Source organism: Phaseolus vulgaris, chromosome 11 (genome assembly GCF_000499845.2).
Source record: "Phaseolus vulgaris cultivar G19833 chromosome 11, P. vulgaris v2.0, whole genome shotgun sequence".
NCBI classification, from domain to species: Eukaryota; Viridiplantae; Streptophyta; class Magnoliopsida; order Fabales; family Fabaceae; genus Phaseolus; species Phaseolus vulgaris.
This window is the reverse complement of record NC_023749.2, coordinates 12,884,814-12,905,720: the sequence shown is the minus strand read 5'-3', so window position 1 is coordinate 12,905,720 and position 20,907 is coordinate 12,884,814. Positions and strand designations below refer to the sequence as shown.

At 32.1% G+C, this 20,907-nt stretch overlaps 2 protein-coding genes across 3 annotated transcripts; both read right to left on the bottom strand.

The window, feature by feature from the left end:
• Positions 1 to 649: 649 nt before the first annotated feature.
• LOC137822202 (uncharacterized) lies at positions 650 to 5,299 on the bottom strand. The gene is made up of 9 exons (XM_068627103.1): positions 4,767 to 5,299; positions 4,457 to 4,504; positions 4,247 to 4,306; positions 3,565 to 3,648; positions 3,349 to 3,453; positions 2,529 to 2,642; positions 2,330 to 2,430; positions 1,151 to 1,262; positions 650 to 956 (listed from the first exon to the last, which is right to left on the bottom strand). Exons 1-9 carry the CDS (start codon positions 5,208 to 5,210, stop codon positions 828 to 830), a joined length of 1,197 nt encoding a protein of 398 aa, XP_068483204.1. The 5' UTR covers positions 5,211 to 5,299; the 3' UTR covers positions 650 to 827.
• Positions 5,300 to 9,105: 3,806 nt separating this feature from the next.
• Positions 9,106 to 20,330, bottom strand: LOC137818359 (zinc finger CCCH domain-containing protein 13). 2 transcript variants are annotated; one of them, XM_068621734.1, is made up of 12 exons: positions 20,108 to 20,330; positions 19,753 to 19,997; positions 18,257 to 18,367; positions 17,548 to 17,581; positions 16,786 to 16,921; positions 16,627 to 16,683; positions 11,496 to 11,593; positions 11,299 to 11,370; positions 10,960 to 11,168; positions 10,519 to 10,676; positions 9,504 to 9,704; positions 9,106 to 9,415 (listed from the first exon to the last, which is right to left on the bottom strand). In XM_068621734.1, the coding sequence occupies exons 2-12, from the start codon at positions 19,877 to 19,879 to the stop codon at positions 9,377 to 9,379; spliced, it is 1,242 nt and encodes a 413-aa protein (XP_068477835.1). In that variant the 5' UTR covers positions 19,880 to 19,997; positions 20,108 to 20,330; the 3' UTR covers positions 9,106 to 9,376. The 2 variants fall into 2 exon arrangements, with proteins under 2 accessions (XP_068477835.1, XP_068477842.1); XM_068621741.1 differs by having other exon boundaries at positions 16,786 to 16,918.
• Positions 20,331 to 20,907: the final 577 nt, after the last annotated feature.

The following is a 20,907-nucleotide window of genomic DNA, read 5'->3' as shown; positions in this document are numbered from 1 at the left end:
AATCCAAATACCTGATTAATATCCGTCACAAAGAATAATGTCAAATACTTAAATAATATTCACCTTAAAAAAACAATATCTAATTACTATCACGTCTCACTCTCCCATGAGGCAATGTCACAACGTTAAAAAAATGACCACATTAATTATTTTTTAATAAATTTACTATCAAATTGAGATTCTTAAAAGCAACGAGACTAAATTGAAGAAATGGATAAATAAAATAAACCAAAAACCCTATTCAGCCTTTCTTACTAAATTAGTATTCAAAAAATCGTTTTTTTGCCCGCATATATGAGAGATAAGGTTAACTCGAATTTGGACATATTACCACCCTTTTCATTTCTCTATCTCTCCCACCTCTTGCATAACATGAGTTTTCCAATGAATGAAAAGTAATAATTATATTATGTATTATTTCAAATCTGTTTCCATTTACTTCGCGTTCTTGATATTCAAAATGTTAAAGATTTAATACTTGCTCGGTACATATACGTATCTCTCTTCTGTTTGTATTCTTTGAAATATCATTTGGAATCACTAATGTTTTTATTCTCAACAGCTATATCAGCAAGAATATGAAATTGTAAGCATACCATTTTCTACCCCTCTTAGAATTCCTGTTAAAATGGAACTATCTGACGGAGTATTAGTGTTGTAATTAACATGATTTCTATGTAAAGATTTAAAAAGAATTGTTATTCTTGATTCGAAAAAGGGTTAAATAGCTTATGCATCAACTTTGTTGATGGTTGACTCGCCTATTACATGTTTCAATTCCTACATCAACGTTGATGTGGACGATAGCATCATCTCTAATAGGAAAGTTATTTCTTGCATGAAAGATAGATGCCTGATATAATGGCCACCCCAGCCACGGCAACACCAACAGATGTCACGATTCTTATTGCAGATATAGCTGGTTCAACAGATGGAATTGTCATGAGATCCTTCATCTGAAAAAAGAAAACGTGGTGAATTGAGGTAAGAAAATCTGATAATGAATAATAAAAGCATAACTGTATGATTTTGGAAAGATATTGCAAAATAAGGGGAGAAAAACCGGTTCATATGACCGGTTATACAATTTTGTGATAAAAATACTCTAAATTGCGGATTATACCATACAAATAACTAAATGTTCACCCACCACGACAGGTTGCTTCCAATGCTTCTTAATTCCCTGTAAATGACCCTTTCCAACAACAGCAACAACTGAGCTATTTTCACTCGCCACTTTTAATAATGTGGAGGACATGTACCTGGATGGAGGAAAGTCAAATCATGTAAAATTTATAAACTAAACTGTAGAAAAACTTATCACACAGCAAACGGTCAATTGAACGGGCAGTCACCCTCGATGCTACCCTTTGTAATACTACAAATTATTAACACCCTCTCCACACCACATGGTCTAATTTTAACCAAACAAGGGTAAGAGACTGCATCATTGTAGAGATTACAAGGACATTCTCTAGTTATCAAAAGCATGAGAGGCATACCAAAGTTTTTAGATTAACAATAGCATCCTCCACACCACCAGAGGGCAGAGAGAGAATACCACAATTTCAGACAATTATGGCCATGTTTCATTTTATTCAAGTTGGAACATGTTCTTCTTACTAATACATATAGATGTAGTTCCAACTTCAGAGAATGAGATAAAAAGGAAGTTCTGAGAATGAGATAAAAGAAAGTTGTATGACCTAATTTCTTTACTGATATGCATATAGTCCATAATCAGATAGTTGATCCCTCATGATGCTAAGGACTAGAATATACTGATCATATCTGTTAAGAGGCATATCATTTAGCTCACCAGAATTCTCTGGTCCCAAATAGCCCCCACTAGAATTTCTACAAAATATTAAATATTGCAAAAAAAATTGTTTCCGAGTTTACACTTCTAATGCATGGCCTCCCGTAAACATTTATAATATTCTACCCTCATCTAGCTCCACCACTGCCTGCTGTACTACTTGAAAGGCATATGGACCCCTAAAAAAAACCTCCAAAATATGATTTGTTTAAAAGGTTTCTCATATCCTACGCTCTGAAGCAAAAAAGGCATTCAGGGTAAAAGATCCATGCCTCCATGGTATTGAATTTCAGATCATCAAGGTTACAAAAATATGCCGAAGATGTCAATACCAGAACCATACCCAGGACACCCTCCAACAAGGACCCTGGTGCTAAATGGTAACATAGTGGGGTGACAAGTGCTAACTGAAGCATTCCCTAGAGAGCAAGGGGAGAGAGGGAAGCAAGTGACAGCTAATAGAAGCAATAAATAAAATAGTAAATTGATATTAAGTGCAATACGACTTACTGATCCCGCTCATGCACAAGAGTCTCCATTAAAGTTGGAAACTCCTTACTCATTTCCTGTATAACCAGAGTTAGCATGTCACTGTCATCCATTTCCTTCAGCTGAAGAAAGCAAAAGCAAGTTAGTATATAGACAACTACATAGCGCGCACACTATCAATTCAAACTTATCACTACTACATAAGAATTATGAAATTTACCATCTTGTTAAGATCATCAGAGCTGGGTAAAAAAACTGCCTGGAAAAGTAAAGAATATAACAATTTTGTTTTATGCCAAAGTGGCATCTTACTCCATGTTCTCCTTAATGTAATCTGTATCAATAAAAATCAGAATCCATTAATACATAAAAAAAAGAGTCTCTTCATGCCAATTAAACCAAGTTGAAAGCTCACATAATAAATAGTACATGTTGATCATATTAATCTAATTTAGAACATGTCGGTATTTCTCCCATGCTTACAGAAATCATTTGAAATATTTATTAATATGCATTAAACCTTTTCTAGTAAGTATTTTTAATAGATTCAGGACTCCAGAAAAAATAAAGGTATTTCTCCAATAGAATCGACAAGTTAGAGGTAAGCTTGGAGAATGCTGTTGTGTTACATAGTGGACATGGGTTCTAGCCACTAGAACAGCATCTTTACTTTTCCTTTCTTTTCTGAGAAGAAGAGTATTTGGATTTACAAATATGCTAGCAAAATGAGATAAAGAAACTTCTTTATAACACAAAGAATCCCCCTGTTTGGAAAAAATGAATATAGTTACTTTCCGGTCACTGAATATACTACAAGGTTTTCTAGTGATTATGCAACATGAATTTACTCTTAAGAACACCAGGAGTCCAAGATATTCTAATGAATAATACATTACAATATACTTGCAATACTATCAATATAACTTCTAGAGAGAAGTGTAAGAAACATGACTCTTTATTATTCAGAGGAATATTTCACATCAACAAATAGTAGAAATTTTATCCGCATTCAACATATTAAAATGAAAAACTCCTCCCACCTGTACAGGGCGATCACCAAGAATCACTCTGCCACCATACTTGATGGCTTCTTCATAGGCCACACGAAACTCAGAGCCAGGAAAGACCTCAAGCTTGCTAGCAATCTGTCAGAAACTTAATAGCAGGATATATGAGATACATAGCATTATAGGATAATGAAAGGGTGATAATTGAAAGCCGATTAAAGGATGAGACATGATTGTCTAGAAACCTGCCTTTGCAAGGAACCAGCCATAAAGCACTTCAAACATGTTATGTTTTTTCTTCAACATTGTAACCATTTCTCCCATAGTGGGTACCTGGCAGAACCAAAAAAAAATCATACAAACAACTGAATGAGAACCAGATTAATATACTGGAATCAACGAAGTTAGTTGATACTAGGTTTGAATAAGGCATGTGGAAAATTAAATAATAATCACAAACACAATTATCATTGTATTGCTTTAAGAGATGATTTATTTCTCCTTTAAGAAAAAGGAGAAGTAAACTAAACTATTCCTAAGTTGAATTGAAAGCTAAAAGGTTTAAATCATCAGGGTAAAATGAGTTTCTATGTGTGTTTCATCCTTCTGTGAAACACCGAGTAAGCCATACAAGTACCCAGCCATTTGATACTTTATCTTTCAAACAATCCACTCATCGAATACAGAACTAAAGAGTGCTGCCACTCCCTACAAATTGGAACAGTCAAATATTTCACCACACTTTGCGACTTATGCACATAAGTTACAAATTAGGGTGGTCAGGGGGGAAGGTTCATACTCTTAGAAATTGGACTTAGGGTGTCCCTCAACCCTAGCATGTGTGATTAAACCACAAAACCTTCCAAGTTAAAATTACGGCAACTCCCAACATTTAACGGATTAAACTACAAAGGAAATATACAAAACAAACCTTGAGATTTTGAAGTGTAAGCACTGCAACACGACTGGAGCACAACTCTAGGAAGACAGCCTGTAAAAAACAAAGGCCAGCCAAAGGTTTTCATCAGTAAAAATCCAAAGTCAGGAAGGGGCATCATGAAACCAAGAGCAAGCAATTAAGCAAGTGAAGGATCAATCCATCAGCCAAGCATTAGTAAGTTCAAAAGGGAAAAAAAAAAACCTGCGGTTTCAGAATATTCACTATAGCTTGAACTTCTCTGCTTGATTCCTGCAACAAAATTCGGCATAAATTTTGAACTCTCAGCAATTCACAAACTGTACTTATTATTACAACAACAAGAATTGATACGATGAAGTAAAAACACGGTCCTACATCCTCTTAGAAAATGAAACAATAACAGTCCCGATTGAAATAAATACAGAACAAAATAAAATAGACCAATCCCTAATTATTCGTTCTCGTTGAACATAGTGACAATGTGTAGCATAACAAAACCTAAAAGCTGATTCTGAACTACCAGAACCAATACCTCTGAGACATGAGCGGTTCCAACCAAGTAAACGTCGCAGACGCCGCCTTCGGCGGCCGACTCGCATGTGAGGACAAGAACGTTTCTTGATAGCTCCTCCGGGAGAGTGACCGGACGACGATCGGAATCCGGCGTGTCATCAGGCGCAGCGTCGGCGTCGGAAGGCTCGTCAATTCGAACCATGCTCTCAGACAGGCTCTCCATCTTCAGATCCGCGACGTGGACGAAGTCCTCGCCCGAGGCGGCGGATTCCGGCGGTTTTGCGTCCATTGCGGGGCGAAGGGAAGAGCGCGTTCGGCGGCGGGCGAGAGCGGAGGATTTGGTAGAGAATTGGGGGAAAGAGAGGAATTGGAAACAAGGAATTGATGTAAAGAGATGATGTTTGGAGCTATGAATTAAGGGCGTGACTCGGGCGAGTTGAGTGCGAGTGACGAAGTGTGTCATAAGCAGTTGAAACGTGAATGCGGTTTGTGTGTGAGACTGTCAGAAATGAGAATACAGTGCGCGTTTCAGTGTGGACCCCACTTCTCCCACACGAGTTATTCCAAAAATCAATTTAATTTCTTGTTTTTAGTTTAATTGCTCATTTAGTTAAACGAATTTTATTTTATGAAAAAACTAATACTTTTTAATTACACATTAAAATAAAGTTTGCTACTTTTTTACAACAACTATTTTCAAAGATTTTTATTCTCTTTTTGTCTGCCAATTTGCCTATAAATCAAAAGTCATAATTAGGAAAAGGTAAATCTGTTGCAAACTAATCACATTTGGATATAAATCAAAAGTTATCAATTGATTCCAAATGTGTTAAAGGCTTTTTAACCCTACATACGTGTAAATGTTTCAGAAATTTACATCTATTATGTATTTTAAATTTAGTTTTTTACATGTAACATATAATTTTGATTTGATCATCACATTCTTAATTTTTTTTTGTATATTTATAACTTCTTTTTAATTTGTTCTTCTTAAGTGTAGATTATTATTAAACTAAAAATATCTTATATATAGAAAGCGATTTCAAACTAAAAAAAAAGGTATAGTATGATTAGCATTTAGTAGTGTAAATTTTAATTAAAAACTGTTTACATGAGTTAACCAAATGACTGAAAAATAAAAATAAAATAAAGATGAAATTGTTTAATTTAAATAGAAGATAATGATAAGTAAAAGTATTTTATTTGTTGTTAATAATTTTATTTATTAATTATTATTATAATATATATAATTAACAAATGTGAAATAATTATGAAAGTATTACTTTGAAACATATAATATTTTCACAACACCATTATATATGTACAATATATAAAAGATTAGGTTTAAAAAATATTTCTTAAACTTCTTTTTTTCATTTCTTAAAATTTTGATAAAAGTACGGTAAGTTTAGATTATTTTTCAATATTTACCCTAATAACATATTGTACCAAATAACTATCTAAGAGTACAGTTTACTCTTAATAGCATATTGGGTCAAACAAATCATTCATATTTTCATTAATTATAATTAAACTCACTTTAATAGTATATTATGTCAAATAATTATCTAAATAATACAAATTTTTGCATTAATTATAATTAAACTCACTGCTATTGATGTAAAAGATATTTAAAGAAGATTTAATTAGACAACATATTTTTTAGAAGATTTGCTCTATTTTTAGTTTTAATAGAGATTTTTCCTAAAGAAGATTTATTTCCAATTATACTCATGAGATATAGCACATTTAATTTTCTAATTCTTTAATCTGTGTTTTATTTTTCATTTTCATTCAAAACAACTTAACTTTGGTGTAATTTGGTAGATGTTTCATTCGAGCAGTTTGGTTAGACACTTATATCGGACCGTTTATCCTAAAAAATATTAGACTATTTACTTTCACTAAAACACAATATTAACAAAATTAGTTTATAAATATTTTAATTATTATATTTATTATTCACAAATCAATAATTTAAATTATATAAAATATTTTCTACTATTTAAAAAAAATATTTCCTAATTTTCTATAAAAATTTCAAACCATAATTTCAAAATTGATTAATGTTGATTTTTTAACAAATTTTTTTACTTACATATTTTTCTAAATAATTATTACTTAAAATATATCCTTTGTAGATAATTATTTCATCAAATGATTGTTTTTCTAAATTTTTATATTTTATATAATTATTTTTTTAAATAATATTTTTAAGAAATTTTTTTCCAAACCAATTTAATGAAATAATTATTTTTTAAAAACTCAAGATTATTAATACTCTTACCTTTATTTTTAAATAAAAAATAAAATTAGAATATAATCAAAATTTGAACTATTACAATAAATTGTGTTATTTAGATAATTATTTAACCTAATACACTATTTTGATAAATATTTGATACAATATATCACTAGAGAAAATAAATACTAATGATTTTATTTTGGTTAAAAATTCTAATTTCATGTGAATAAGAATAAAGATAAATTAACCTCAAGATTTTTTCTTCAAATATTGTACATCTCTTCATCCTACTTCTCCTTCTTTGTACAGAGACCCTGATATAAATAGGACATAAACATCAATTTAATCATTTTAAGATATAATAGATATGAAAACTAAATTATTATATTTAGGTCTAAACAAATTCAACGGGTCACTCTTTTTTTTTATCTCATGCAAATAATTTTATATTAAAAAATAAAACATTTTGATTAAGTTTTTTGTTACAAATAAGATAGTTAATTTTAACTTGTGAAAAAAATTATTTCATTTTATTTTTTAAATCTTTATGATAATATCCATTTTGTAAAGCTCCTTCTGTTTGCAAACTCATCACCGTCCCATCCAAAGTGTGATCATGTGTGCTATTTAAAACGCCTTTTATTAATTTACAATTTTCTCCTATTCTAAAAAAACTACTTTATAATTTTTATTCTATTCTATCAATTTACATACAAAACAAATATTTAATAAAGATGACACAATATAAAATGTTTTTTTATAGTCTCTCTCTCTCACGATAATTTTATTAATTATTATAATGACTATTTAAATCTTGTATGATTTTAAAACGTTAACTGATGATATAATGAAATATAAGAGTAGGATAAAAAGATAATAAAAATAATATTAGTTAAATGATAACGACAAATAATAAAGGAGGATGAGATTAAAAAGAATAATGATAGTAAAAAAAATTATGTATTTTATAATGTTAAAAATAAAAATGATGAGAATAATGATTTTAAACATGGTAAACAAAGTGATTATGATACCAGTGATAACAATAGTAAAAATAATAATATTGTGATAATAATTATTATAAATAATAATAATAATAAGAATAATATTATGTATTATTTACTATATTTAAAACATAATTGATATATTAAAAAGTATTTGTTATAATTTTAACAATACTAAAAATAAATAAATAAATATTTACGCAATACTGAAGCTAAAATATCAATTACACCGAAAAAAATGTATACTTAAACTAAAATTTGAAAAACTAATTAATAACTTAGAACTTTTAAACTAGCTTAGTAAAATTAAATGTAAAAAAAATGATAAAATATAAAATGATATGAATAAATTTACTTACATGGTATTTTTTAAAATATTTTATTCATACAGATATATTATATCTTAAAACATTTTTAATCAATTTTTTAAAAAATAGAATCACCTATTTTTAAGTAGACATCACATTGTGATTATGTTAATTAATACCGTTGTTAAGAAATAGTCTCATAAAAATAAAAAAACTACCTTCTATCAATAACTAAAATAAAATTTTAACAGAGTAATAATTTAAAGAATAGAACAATAGCATCTCCAAACTGAAAGTTAGTAGTTAAAAATACATTATTCAAAAAATAGCTAAAAATTGTTATAAATTAGTTTTACTTAATAATAGTACTAATAATAGCAACCAAGTTGTTTTACCTTGTAAAAAAATTAAAACAAACTAAACTAGGGTATGATGATCTTCGTTAATACATTTCTTGAATTCTTATAATTGAAAGCTACCCTAGTTTTTAACCTAACTTTTTCCTTTCATTTTATCCCGCAAAAGATAATTAATTTCCATATTGAAACCACAAACAAATTCCCCCTTTCTTTTAAATTTACCATGAAAATAAATTATTTTACATTCCATACTAAATGGTTATCCTAAAATTATATTTGTTATATATGTAAACAATAAGCCTTTGAACAAGGATACCATTCCCTAAGCCTATCCTAAATTAAAAGGGGCTCTTCTAAAATTTCATCATTTTAAATTCTCAACAGTCATGGATATGGAGAATCAAAAAGATCCTCTCTAGGATGTAGAATATTGCATGCGATATACTTTAAAACAGTTCAATGATTAGATCTGGAAAACCAAAAAATATCATACACAACAGAGCATTACAATTATAACCACATCAAGAACTCCAACACAAAATAGATAATCAATTAGATCCACAAATCTTTCGTTTCTTGTTTCCGACCTTGCATCCCATCCTCTATTTTCAAATTCTCCAGTTAGGCATTCACATTCCAGCCACCAAAACAAAGTTAGAAACTGCCCATACTACTGATTAGACTAAACCACATGTGACCCTGCTGCCTCTTCATCAGCCATCCACATCAACATTCTCGTCGTTACCCTCGTACTACACATGAAATTAAAGTACTTTTACAAATGTTTCTTAGAAGTGCTTTACGGATGTAAAATTGGCATGGCACCCAAGAAGAACTAACCTTCGAATAATTGCTGCGAGGTATCAAAGCTGGGGGAAGCATAAGTGGTGCAGCCTTCACCTTATATGGCACACCATTCTCATTTTCTGTATTTGCAGTTTCATTGACGTCAGTTCCGTTGTAAAGTTCAATATCAACGTCATCATCAGCCACATGAGCTGCCATGCTAGTTGATGGCACTTCAATCCTAGGTTGCTTCAACTGCACATTCATAGTGAAAATTAGGAATGGTAATTTTTAATGACAATACGCATTAAGATAAGCTGCTTGACGTATGAATGAAACAAACAAAAAGGGACCACTAAGGGCAAAACCATGAAGAATGCAACACACTAAAACAAGCAGTGCTTTATTAAGTGTGAAAGTAGAGCAGAACAACAATGGAATTTGTTCCAGTTAGAGCTTCAGGTATGATCTCAGACATCCTAGCCAGTGCATTCATTATTCATTGTGATCTTTATTTATTCCCTCAATTGCTATTTAAGGAAGATATGACGAGTGAATCCCCTAAAAAACAACCCCATGTTCGGGTGTCTCCTCTTTTGCCTCACGTTTTTGGCGCGTCTCTGCTTGATATGAACACTCTCTCTTCACATACTCTCTTAACAAGTCATGACTACCAACACTTACATTATCTCCACTAAATGCCAAAATGATCGAGTATAATGTCATAGTACTATGTCGGTTGACCCCATAACAGATAACTCAGACATATGGCTACCCCGTGATACTGGCATAACACCTTTTCATATCAGGTCGGTATAATCCTAAGGGTACACAACCCCCAACCTCAAGCAATGTACCGCATTGAGGCTAAACATAGCTAAGCATTCCACACTTTCATTTCCAAATCCAAGGATTCATAGCTCAATCATATTCCTAATATCATGCTCAATATACCAGCTTATTATCCATGTTACCTAGTTCGTTATAATTCCTATCACTATGAGGGCGCACATAATGAATTGAATTTATATGTTTATTCTGAAGAAAGGCTGTTAGAAGAATTCCATACTCCTCTCTTGTGCCTGCCTTCAGGATCTAGAACTCTAATAACTTCAGTTGCATTGTCTGGGCCCCCAAGGGACTCGTCATTCAATTGATCTGATATATTCCACCGAGATCGCTTCTTAGTTCTACCTGTCTCAACCAAATGGCCATCTTTTGATCTATCTGCATGTGCATTACAAAGGCATTAGCATGAATAAAAAAACGCTATTACAACAACCAACTTGTGAACCGATTAAAATAAAACATAATGAAACTTATTTGCATAACACAACAATGAAATCACAAGTATTGACAGCAGATGTCCCTTGCCTCCAAATGAATAATAAGAATGTGATTTGTAGTTTTGATTTTGAACCTCCTAATGTTTCGTTAGCAAAATGTAGTATTTCTGGAATTCAGAAAGAGTTAAAAAAACCAAAATCACTATATTTTCCATAACTACTACCTTGTTTTAAATCTTCCAAAGCATCTCGTTCAATATGTAGCCTTTTTCTGTGGGATGATGCATCATTATGCTCCACATGCTTGACAATTGGAAGAAGACCAGTATTTTCACCATTACTGACAATATCAATGCTTAAATCTTCATTGGCACCAATTTTAGAAATTTCTGAGACAAGCTGATCTCCGAACCGTTGAAGTCGGACTTGAGATCTATACATAAAATGATGAAACAAACATGAATGAAATGGTATGCAGCTAGACAAACACACAAAGGAAATTAAACATCAAAAGACATTAAAGCGTAGTACAAAGCAAAGTAAACTGGAAAAAGGAAACTTGCCTCTTCAGTTCATCTTGTAACTGTGACGAATGATTGTGGACTCTAACAAATTTCCTTATTCTTGAAGTAATTCTGAAGTTTCAGAGAGAACAAAGAAATGCAGGAAAGGGAACATCATTATCAATAAATGTCAAATTAATGGAGAGGTGTAACAGTTAACATAAAATTATCAACATGATATTGAAACATTCCAGTACCTTTTGCACTCCTCATCCTCTTTGCATAATTGAGCTTCAAGCTCCTGAATTCTAGACTTAAGGCTATCTACTTCTTGAATACTCTCATCAAGGTAGACCTTCAAAAATAAGAATTTGTACATAACAGTTAACAAATAAAAAGGCACAATTTAAATTCAATTGCAACTCCAACAGGACAATTAGCATTAGCTCAAGAACCAACTTTTTTTTCAAATTAAATTTAGGGAAGCAGACTGGAAGGTTGATTGAAGTAGTATTCCCAGGACATCATATGAAACAAAATTTCAATATCAGTACCACAATCAAACCTCAACAAAAATTTATCAGACAAATCATATTTCATATATATTGTATAGTTCTGAAAAATAAAAGCATGGGCAACTGCTTCAATACTGAAAAAACTTATGCCAATAATTGCTTCAAAAACCTATTCACGTAATTACAGACTGCATATAAATTTACACTACAGGAATCAAGAGAAAAATAAAAGTTAATGCTTAAAATCACATTAAACAGAATGAGCGATAGATATATTTGTTGTGATTCAAAGTTTAAATGACTTCAAACCAAAACATTCAAGTCGAGTCATATTGAGAGGTGTATTTTATAGGCCCTAGTTAGTTGGTTGTTATCCTTCAAATCTTAACTAATATTATCTAATTTTTAAAGTATGTATCTTTCCCAACTGATTTCAAGTACAACAAGTAGATATATCCCTTTATTCTTGGCTTAAGATTTTGGGTTGTTTTCTTGAATTGTTCGGTTAATGATTAATAGGTCCTATTAACCTACTTTTAATAAGTTACATTCCCTATTGATAGTAGATCAATAGTCCCACATCACATAGGAATTGAGACCAAGGGCAATTTAACTTCGTCCCTTGACCCTCTAAGACACCTTTTAAGGACAAAACCGTGATAGAGCTCCGAGCTCCAAAGCAAACAATACCTTGTATACAATGATTGACCGTAATGAAGTTATCTCAGTGGACTTGAGGTCGAAACATTGACATTGTCTATGGAAATGAAAAAGTGGTTCCAAAGATCGTTGTTCCTTTAGACATCAACCAGTGTTATCAATATCGGATAACGTAAAATATCAGGAACCCCAAAAATATTTTACAAAGTTATAATGGAAATCATTACGGGTTATAGTGAAAGTATTACGGTCAAAAGAAATTCAATATATCATATAGATAATTTTAAAAAAAAAGTATGTGGCCCACTTCATTTAAAGTTTGTCATGTTGCAGCTTATGTCAAAATATCAGGGTTCCTTACACAGAACATCACTTTAAATTCAAGATGATGGATGATGTTGTTGAAGAGGTTGGGAAAGAGAATGTCATCCAAATTGTAACCAATAATGCAGCAAATTGTAAGACAGTTGATTAATTGTTAATGCAAAAGAGGAAAAAGTTGTATTGGACACCTTGTGCAGCCTATTGATTAATCTAATGTTGGAAGATTTTGAGAAGAAAATGTCACTCCATCATGAAACAATAGCCAATGGTAAGAAAATTACAAATTACATTTACTCAAGAGCTGGTCTTATCTCCTTGATGTACAAATATAGTAAAGGAATAGATTTGATAAGACCAACCAATACTTGTTTTGCCACTTCTTATCTGACTTTTTGATGCTTGAATGAAAATAAAGGATCACTTATTAGGATGTTCACATCCTCGAAGTGCCAATCCAGTCAATTTGTAAAAACTAGAGATGGAAGGTTGATGGAAAATTGGATATTGGACAAGAGATTTTGGAAACACATTTTAAATTGCTTGAGCGGTGTTGTTCCCCTAATTAAGGTGTTATGCATGTTGGATTCAGATGAGAAACCAGTCATGGGATTTATTTATGAAGAGATGGATATTACGAAAGAAAAGATACAAAGTCTTTTCAATGGAGTTAGTAAAAGGTAATACTAATTACCTTTCACTTATATTTGATTTCTAATTTATTTTTTTAGAAATATAGACTTGTTTTGGGGATTAATTTATTTATTTATTTTTATCTTATTTAACTACACTTCCCGTTGGGAAATCATTGATCAAAGATGGGACAACCAATTGCATAGGCCATTGCAAGCTGCAAGCTATTACCTTAATCCCATGTTGCACTATCATCCTGAGTTTATAGCTGATTATGAGGTGAAACGTGGAATGTATGATTGTTTGGAGAGGTTGGTGGGAGACATTGACGAGATGAGTAAGATTGATGTTCAAACTGAGAGTTTCAAGAGCAAGTCTAGATTTTTTAGTAGTCAGATAACTCAACGTGCACTCAAGACCAAAACTCCATTACAATGGTGTGAATCATATGGTGATGAACATCCAAAACTACAAAGATTTGCAATTAGAGTATTGAGTTTGACTTGTAATTCATCCGGTTGGGAATGTAATTGGAGTGCTTTTGAAAGGTAGGGATGGCAATACGGGCTGACCCACCCCGCATAGGCACGTCCCGCGTTGCTAATTTTTTATTGGCCCGCCCCATATAAGGATTGGCCTACAGGCCAACGGACCAGCTTGCAAAAAATATATTTTAAAAAAAATTAATGAAAAATAAATTTTTAAATATAAATTTTAAATAAATTTAATATTTTTAATTTAGATGAATTAGGTAAATGGTCTCAGCATGGTTATCAAACTCGCAAGTTGATTAGTTAGCTCTTTTGAGTTTAGGTTCCTACTCACCCCATGTGATTTAACTCGGAAGGAAACTCGTTTTTTAACAACTCGGTGGACTCGGGAAACTCAGTTGAACTCGCAAGTCTGCCACCGGGTTGGCAAGTCTAAAGAGTTTTTTCTTTAAACCCATAACGATCTGTTTGTAAACCAAAAATCATATAAACTCATCTCCTTTGTTCGTGGTTGCCTTTTCATGATCGTGTTTGTCTCGTGCAGTGGACGCATTCTTCTCGTGTTGTGGTCCCGTTTATCTTTTGTGGTGGTCGCATCGTCATAGTTTGGACCTACGATGGTTGCGTCATCTAATATTGGGGTAGAGAGAGTTGTGCTCTCTCTAATTTGTTTGCCACAAGACATTTAGTTTTAAGTTGGGGAAATTAGGGTAGACACTACACTTTTATTTTAAAAGGAGTGTATATCTACTGGTTTTTGTTTTAAGTTGGGTGTGCATATGGTTTTTTTTTGGTTGGGTTGTAGTTTTTTTTAGTTGGGCTAGAGTTCTATTTTGGTTGGGTGCTTATCTACAACAATATTTGGGATACTTTGTGGCATTTATTAAATGTAGTTGTCTTAGTGTTGTGCAATTAATTACTTTGAATAATTATATTATTAAAATATTTTATTATATGAAGTAAACTCTTACAAGTCTTCGTAGACTCTGAAGTTTGATAACCTTGGGTCTCACAATATTATTCTCACGGCACATGCCTAACAAGATATGAGTAAAATTTTCGAAATGTGAAATTCAAAGACTTCCAAGGTTAAAGAATTTGGAAATTAAAATTTGTGTTTCAGATTGTACAATATTCCATATTACAGAATCAAAATATTTTATTATATGAAGTAAACTCTTACAAGTCTTCGTAGACTCTGGAATTTGATAACCTCGGGTCTCACAATATTATTCTCACGGCACATGCCTAACAAGATATGAGTAAAATTTTCGAAATGTGAAATTCAAAGACTTCCAAGGTTAAAGAATTTGGAAGTTAAAATTTGTGTTTCGGATTATACAATATTCCATATTACCAAATCCAAAATACAAATTTGTATTCTAGATTGTAGAATTTGGAATGGATAATTTTAGAATTTCTTAGAATATGAGATTGCATGAAGAAAATATGGGGGTGCAAAAAGAAATTTCTAGATTTTTAAGTTATGCGGATTAGGTGGGCCAGCCCGCACCGCCCCACACTTGGCCCACACGGGCTGCAAGTTATGCAAGGTGGGCCTATGTGGGTCAACGAGTTGTTATAGACAGCCCGCCCTGCGCTTTTTTTTTTCAGCAGGCTGTGGGCCGCGGGCCAACTCACATTGCACGCCCCGTTTTTCTATCCCTATTGGAAGGGTAACAATTTAAATTATTGAAATTGATTTTATAATTATTTTAGAGATGATAAGATGATGTGTTAATTTATTTTAATTTTTAGGTCCACACTAAGAAAAGAAATCGTTTCACCAAAGGACCATGAATGATGTGGTGTTTGTGATGACTAATTCAAAATTGATGAAGAAGAAAGATGTTAGGAAAACGAAAGACTATAATATTGATGATCTTGCTTATGATGAATAGACTATGGAAGAAAAAGAAACAAATACAAGTTTAGAGTTTAGATGAAGACATCTTAGTTGAAGTTGAAGAAGATGATGCTAGTAAAGGTGGTGTTGTTGCATCCATGAATGATTTGGTGGTTCCTCCAATTGTTGATAATTATGAAGAGCATGGTGGAGATGATATTAGTGAAACTGAAGATCATTTGGAGGAGGACGATGATTATCCTATGATTAATATGAATGATTTTCTTGGATAGTTTATTTGTATAGAACGTTTATGAATTTATTGGTTGTTTTATGCATGACCATTTTATGAATTGTGAATCTATTTTTAATTATGCCATGTATTAAATATAATTTTTTTATGTAGTAGTAACTCTTATGAGTTGAGTTACAATCCTCGAGTTAGAAGTTTTAATTCCCTTTCCGATGATCCTTCGATCCTCGAGTTTCACAACATTGCCTGGTTGAATTTTTGTTGATCAGTCTCGCCCCATGTCAACTGGTTGAATTTTGTTGATTAGTCGCACCCCCATGTCAACTGGTTTAATTTATGTTGATTAGCCGCACCCACAGATCAACTAGTTGAATTTTGCTAATCAGTTGATGGATATATCAAAAGCCACTCTTGAGATCATTAGTTAACAAATGATAGGACAAGAAATAACAGGTTGTTGCAACTGCTTGTGATGGTAAAGTAAAAAACTCACCATGTTAATAATTTAAACCTAATCAATTCCTTAAAAACAGAGGAAGCATCATTATGCAACCAAATCAAGGAACAAGTTTTAGTAGGACCCCTTCCCCAAATGATTTGGAAGTCCAACAGACAAGTTAACAAAGACAAAAACACCAAGATGATGCAACTATAAGAGATAAAACTAACCTCTAGCTGGAATTTTCGGTTTTGTAGAACACCGATACCTGAATCTACTTTCTTCAGCTGCACAAGTTCCAAATATAAAAACAAAAATGCAATTTTTCATAACAAACTCGGGAATTTTCCACATTTTTGCAACAGAAAGATTAAACAGAATTTCCAAACCTGCTCCTCAAGAGTATTCCTAGAACCAGAGGAAAGCATTTTTCTTTCTTTTACTTCATCTTGAACTCTATCTGAGGCTTTCAAATTTCCAGAAGTATCACTTTGACCAGTAATACCCTGTTTTCTCCTATGTCTTCTGTCACTCCAACAGCAATTAATTATATTTATTTTAGACCAAAAACATGGATCTGAAACAAAAACGAAATAACACATGCTCCAAGAGAGGCATATTCCACAGTCAAGATAAGAAATTCCCTCAATAGGTTCTTAATGTCAAACTTGGCAAACCCTATAACTCTAATTCTATTAAACACCTTTGAACAATTAGGCTGTCATGCAAACAGCGTGTGGCTACTGTGAAAGATAATTGTGAAGTAATAGCAAAAGCCAACAAAAGAATGGAAACTTCATATTCATCAGCTCACAGATCCATAGTAGAAAATTTCATGCCACATAAAATACATATGCTCAGCATGTTTCTTTGAACTTGCCAACCTCTTATCTTATCTATTATTCACAAGGCATCAAGTCATCCACACTATTCTCCATTTCCTTCCCCTTTTCAAAGGTTGCGTTCCAATCAACATCTATTATTTCTCTCTAAATGGAATTACAAATCTCACATTTTTATCCCTTAAATATAGCATATTTTAATTTTTAATATACATGTACATGGACGACAAACAATAATAGAGAATTAGTTCCAACAAAAAACTAAAATATGTACACAAAAGTATCCTTAGTGATTCATGGTTGATTTACCTTTTATTCTCCAGAGACCTTGGAGGACTGTATTCTGCAATATTTAATACATAGAACATTAGGAAGAGAACAAACATAAAACCATTGGGTAAAGCAGCATGTGCACATTTCTATCTATTTGGTGTATGTATGTATTAACCAACATAAAGAGTCACAATCTAGCACATGAAGAAAAACCACATTTACAATACAAAAAGCATACTCCCAATTATGTCCAGTTAAACAGGTGTGCAGTTCATAGTGAAGTAATGAACATCAGACACTAATAGAGTATATGTGATAGTACTTTTAGCTTCGGTTTAAGCAATAGATATAGATTAGCCTCTACCAGCTGTAGTTAGTTATGCCAGCAGCAATCTGTTATGCTAGCAGTAATTTCTATTATCATAACAGCCAATTCTGTTACTAGCTGTTACCCTAAATGCTTGTAATCTCTATACTATGAATACCCGAACTCTCTATTGAGAGATTCAGAAAATCAATAACAGAAAAGTCTTTATTCTTCAATTCTTAGTTTAATAAATTTTACCTACCATTCTAGGTTTGAAGAATGAAGACATCAGCCTAAGAACATGGAGCGTAAAATTGCCAGTGGGGAAATAAAAATAAATATTTAATTGACAGAAAAGCTGAACCTCCTAGGTACAACCAATTAAGAAATGACACTAAAATAAGGAGCAAGGAGAAATATAAAGTTGTTGTGTCTGACCACGGATGCTCTGGCGGCCTCTTGCATCTTGAGCTGGTGAGTATCTTCGAGGAGATAAATTCCTTCTGTCAAGTTTATCCCTCAAGTCATTACCTAAATAGTCTCTCCTCCCTGAAATAAAAACAATTCTCCATTATTGCAAACTAACACTAAAAACAACAAACATTCCAGAAGATACAAACAGAGTGCAATAAAAATGATAATGGAACCAAGCTTACCATTAACAGGAATAACAAGAGAAACACAATAACGTACAGTAATAGTGCCTCCCACGTAAGAGCATAAAGTGGATAGAAACTAGCACCCTCATACTATGACAGATATAGTAAACCCACGCATGTAGCATATACCTTGAAGTGTAATCAAGGTAGCAATGGATTAAGAACATTTCACATCCCCAACTTGATGAGAGAAGTAAGATATAAAATATAATCTCAAAGGTAGGGATATATCCAAGATGCTTAAGAAATAAAAATCCATCAACAATATATCTGATGCGATTTCTCCTGATATCATCTCCACTCATAATTCCCTTTTGCCAGCATCCATGTAGCCACAATATATCAAGAAGTATCAGCCAAAAGGAATAGAATACGCTCCATACACTCAGGCAGTAGAAATTTTAATGAAAGGATTGGAAATTTGCAGAACTTGCTTCCAATCAAAATATGATGTTAGCAGGCAATCCAAGTAAGTCTAAGCAAGATCTGGGGTAACACTGTAGTTCCATAGATTCAAGGAATGAAGATAAAAACATTGCCAAGAAATTATAATTTCATGAACAACACCAGCATCGCCTTTAAGATAAACCAATCAGTAGGATGCCTTCTGAAGATCTCTCATCTAAATGAAATATCCATACTGCTGGAAATGCAATAGTCTCAACAAGATAATGTGATCGTCCTATCATTGAATAAATTAATATGACATTAATCCCAAATGCCATTTGTTATTGCATATCTAAGCTTCTGTATCTGCTTACATAGAATCAATGGACATATGGACCAGTCCTATTAGACAAGTAACTATTTTTAAGAACACGACATTCAGCTGAACAAATGGAATAACAGAGTGTCAATAAACAAGCTGGGGGAGTAAAAATATAGTTTTCAGGATATGTTGTGATAGTGGCAACTCATCCCTACATAATTTAAAAAATTATTTTCTCACATATTTCTCTTTCGGTATATGATAGATTAGTGCTCCAACTCCTAATATTTTGTTAATTTTTACAATATCTAAGTCTCTTAATCCAATAATTTTTAAAAAAAAATCCTCCAGTCCATACCCTCCAATACCACACTCCTAATCAGACCCTGAGGAACTGTTACTTGAAACCCTATGCAGCAAATATCACAATACTCATCAAACATCCCTCAACTAACATTAACACAGATAATCTACAGTCCAACTTACCTCAAAAATCAACTAATAACAATAATATAATAACAAAACAATTGCACTACGTATGAGCAACGCAAACTAGAAAACTATACCACTAAACGAGGCAGGGAAACGTCGAAGCTCGGAATTCCCATGCGCGAAGGAGCAATTATGGCGATTACAGCGACCTCTCTGATACAGAACACATAACTTGGTCTTGAACTGCTTTCGCTCAACCATCGTCAACTATGTTTTGAGCAATGATTCGATAAATAATACTCAATTGGATTCAATTCCTCCGCCAAGAAGACGTAACCCTAAATCCTTATTCCCCAACATTTCACCCACGGCGTCGTTGCTGAGAAAACGCGAACGGAATAATAAGGTAAACAAATGGAAAAGAAAATACAAGATAATTATAAATTATAAAGAAATTGTTATGGTTCGTTCCGTGAAATTAAGGGTTACCTTGAAGTGGAAGATTGAGAGAGAGGAATGCGAGAAGTGACACTTTTACACTGAAAACAGTTCCGTAAGCTTCACCAGAAATGGTTTTTCTTCATCAAAAGACTTGACTTTGTTACTTGCCTCCACTCGCAGATGAATGATTCTTGTTAGGGCTTTCGAAATTTGAGATGAGAGAAAATTTGGTTATTTTGCAAGTGATAAAAGTATTTGTTTTTTGCGATACATTCAAAACTCACTTTATTTTTATATAATTATCATATAATTCTTAATATTATTATTTTAATATTTTTTATATTATTTAATTATAAATTTATACTTTATTATATATTTATATTTAAATCCATCACATTAAATTCAACCATTTTTCTTATTTGTTTATCTATACTTATATATAAAAAGATTTTCAATTTAACTACTTTAAATTGTTTTCCTATTTTATCTTTGCTTAATATTTTATTTTATTAATTTATTTTTGTTATTTAAAATTTTTATAATTTTAGAAGTTAATAAATCAGTTTTTTAATTTTAATATTTTATTTTATTTGTTTGTTCTCACTCAATTGACAGGAGAGTGAATAGATTGGTAAGTTAATTGTTGTCATGCAAGAGAATCGAGAGATTACTTACTTTTTCTGTTTTAAATTGATAATTTTAAAATTACGATTCATTTTATTTTATATGTAGTCACTTAACTGGCAGGAAGGAGAGAATTCTCTTATTTAAAATAGTTATCAGAAGTAGTTTTGAATGTATAGCAGGTTTTTTTATTTTTTCTCTCTTGTTCTATCTCTCTCATTTCT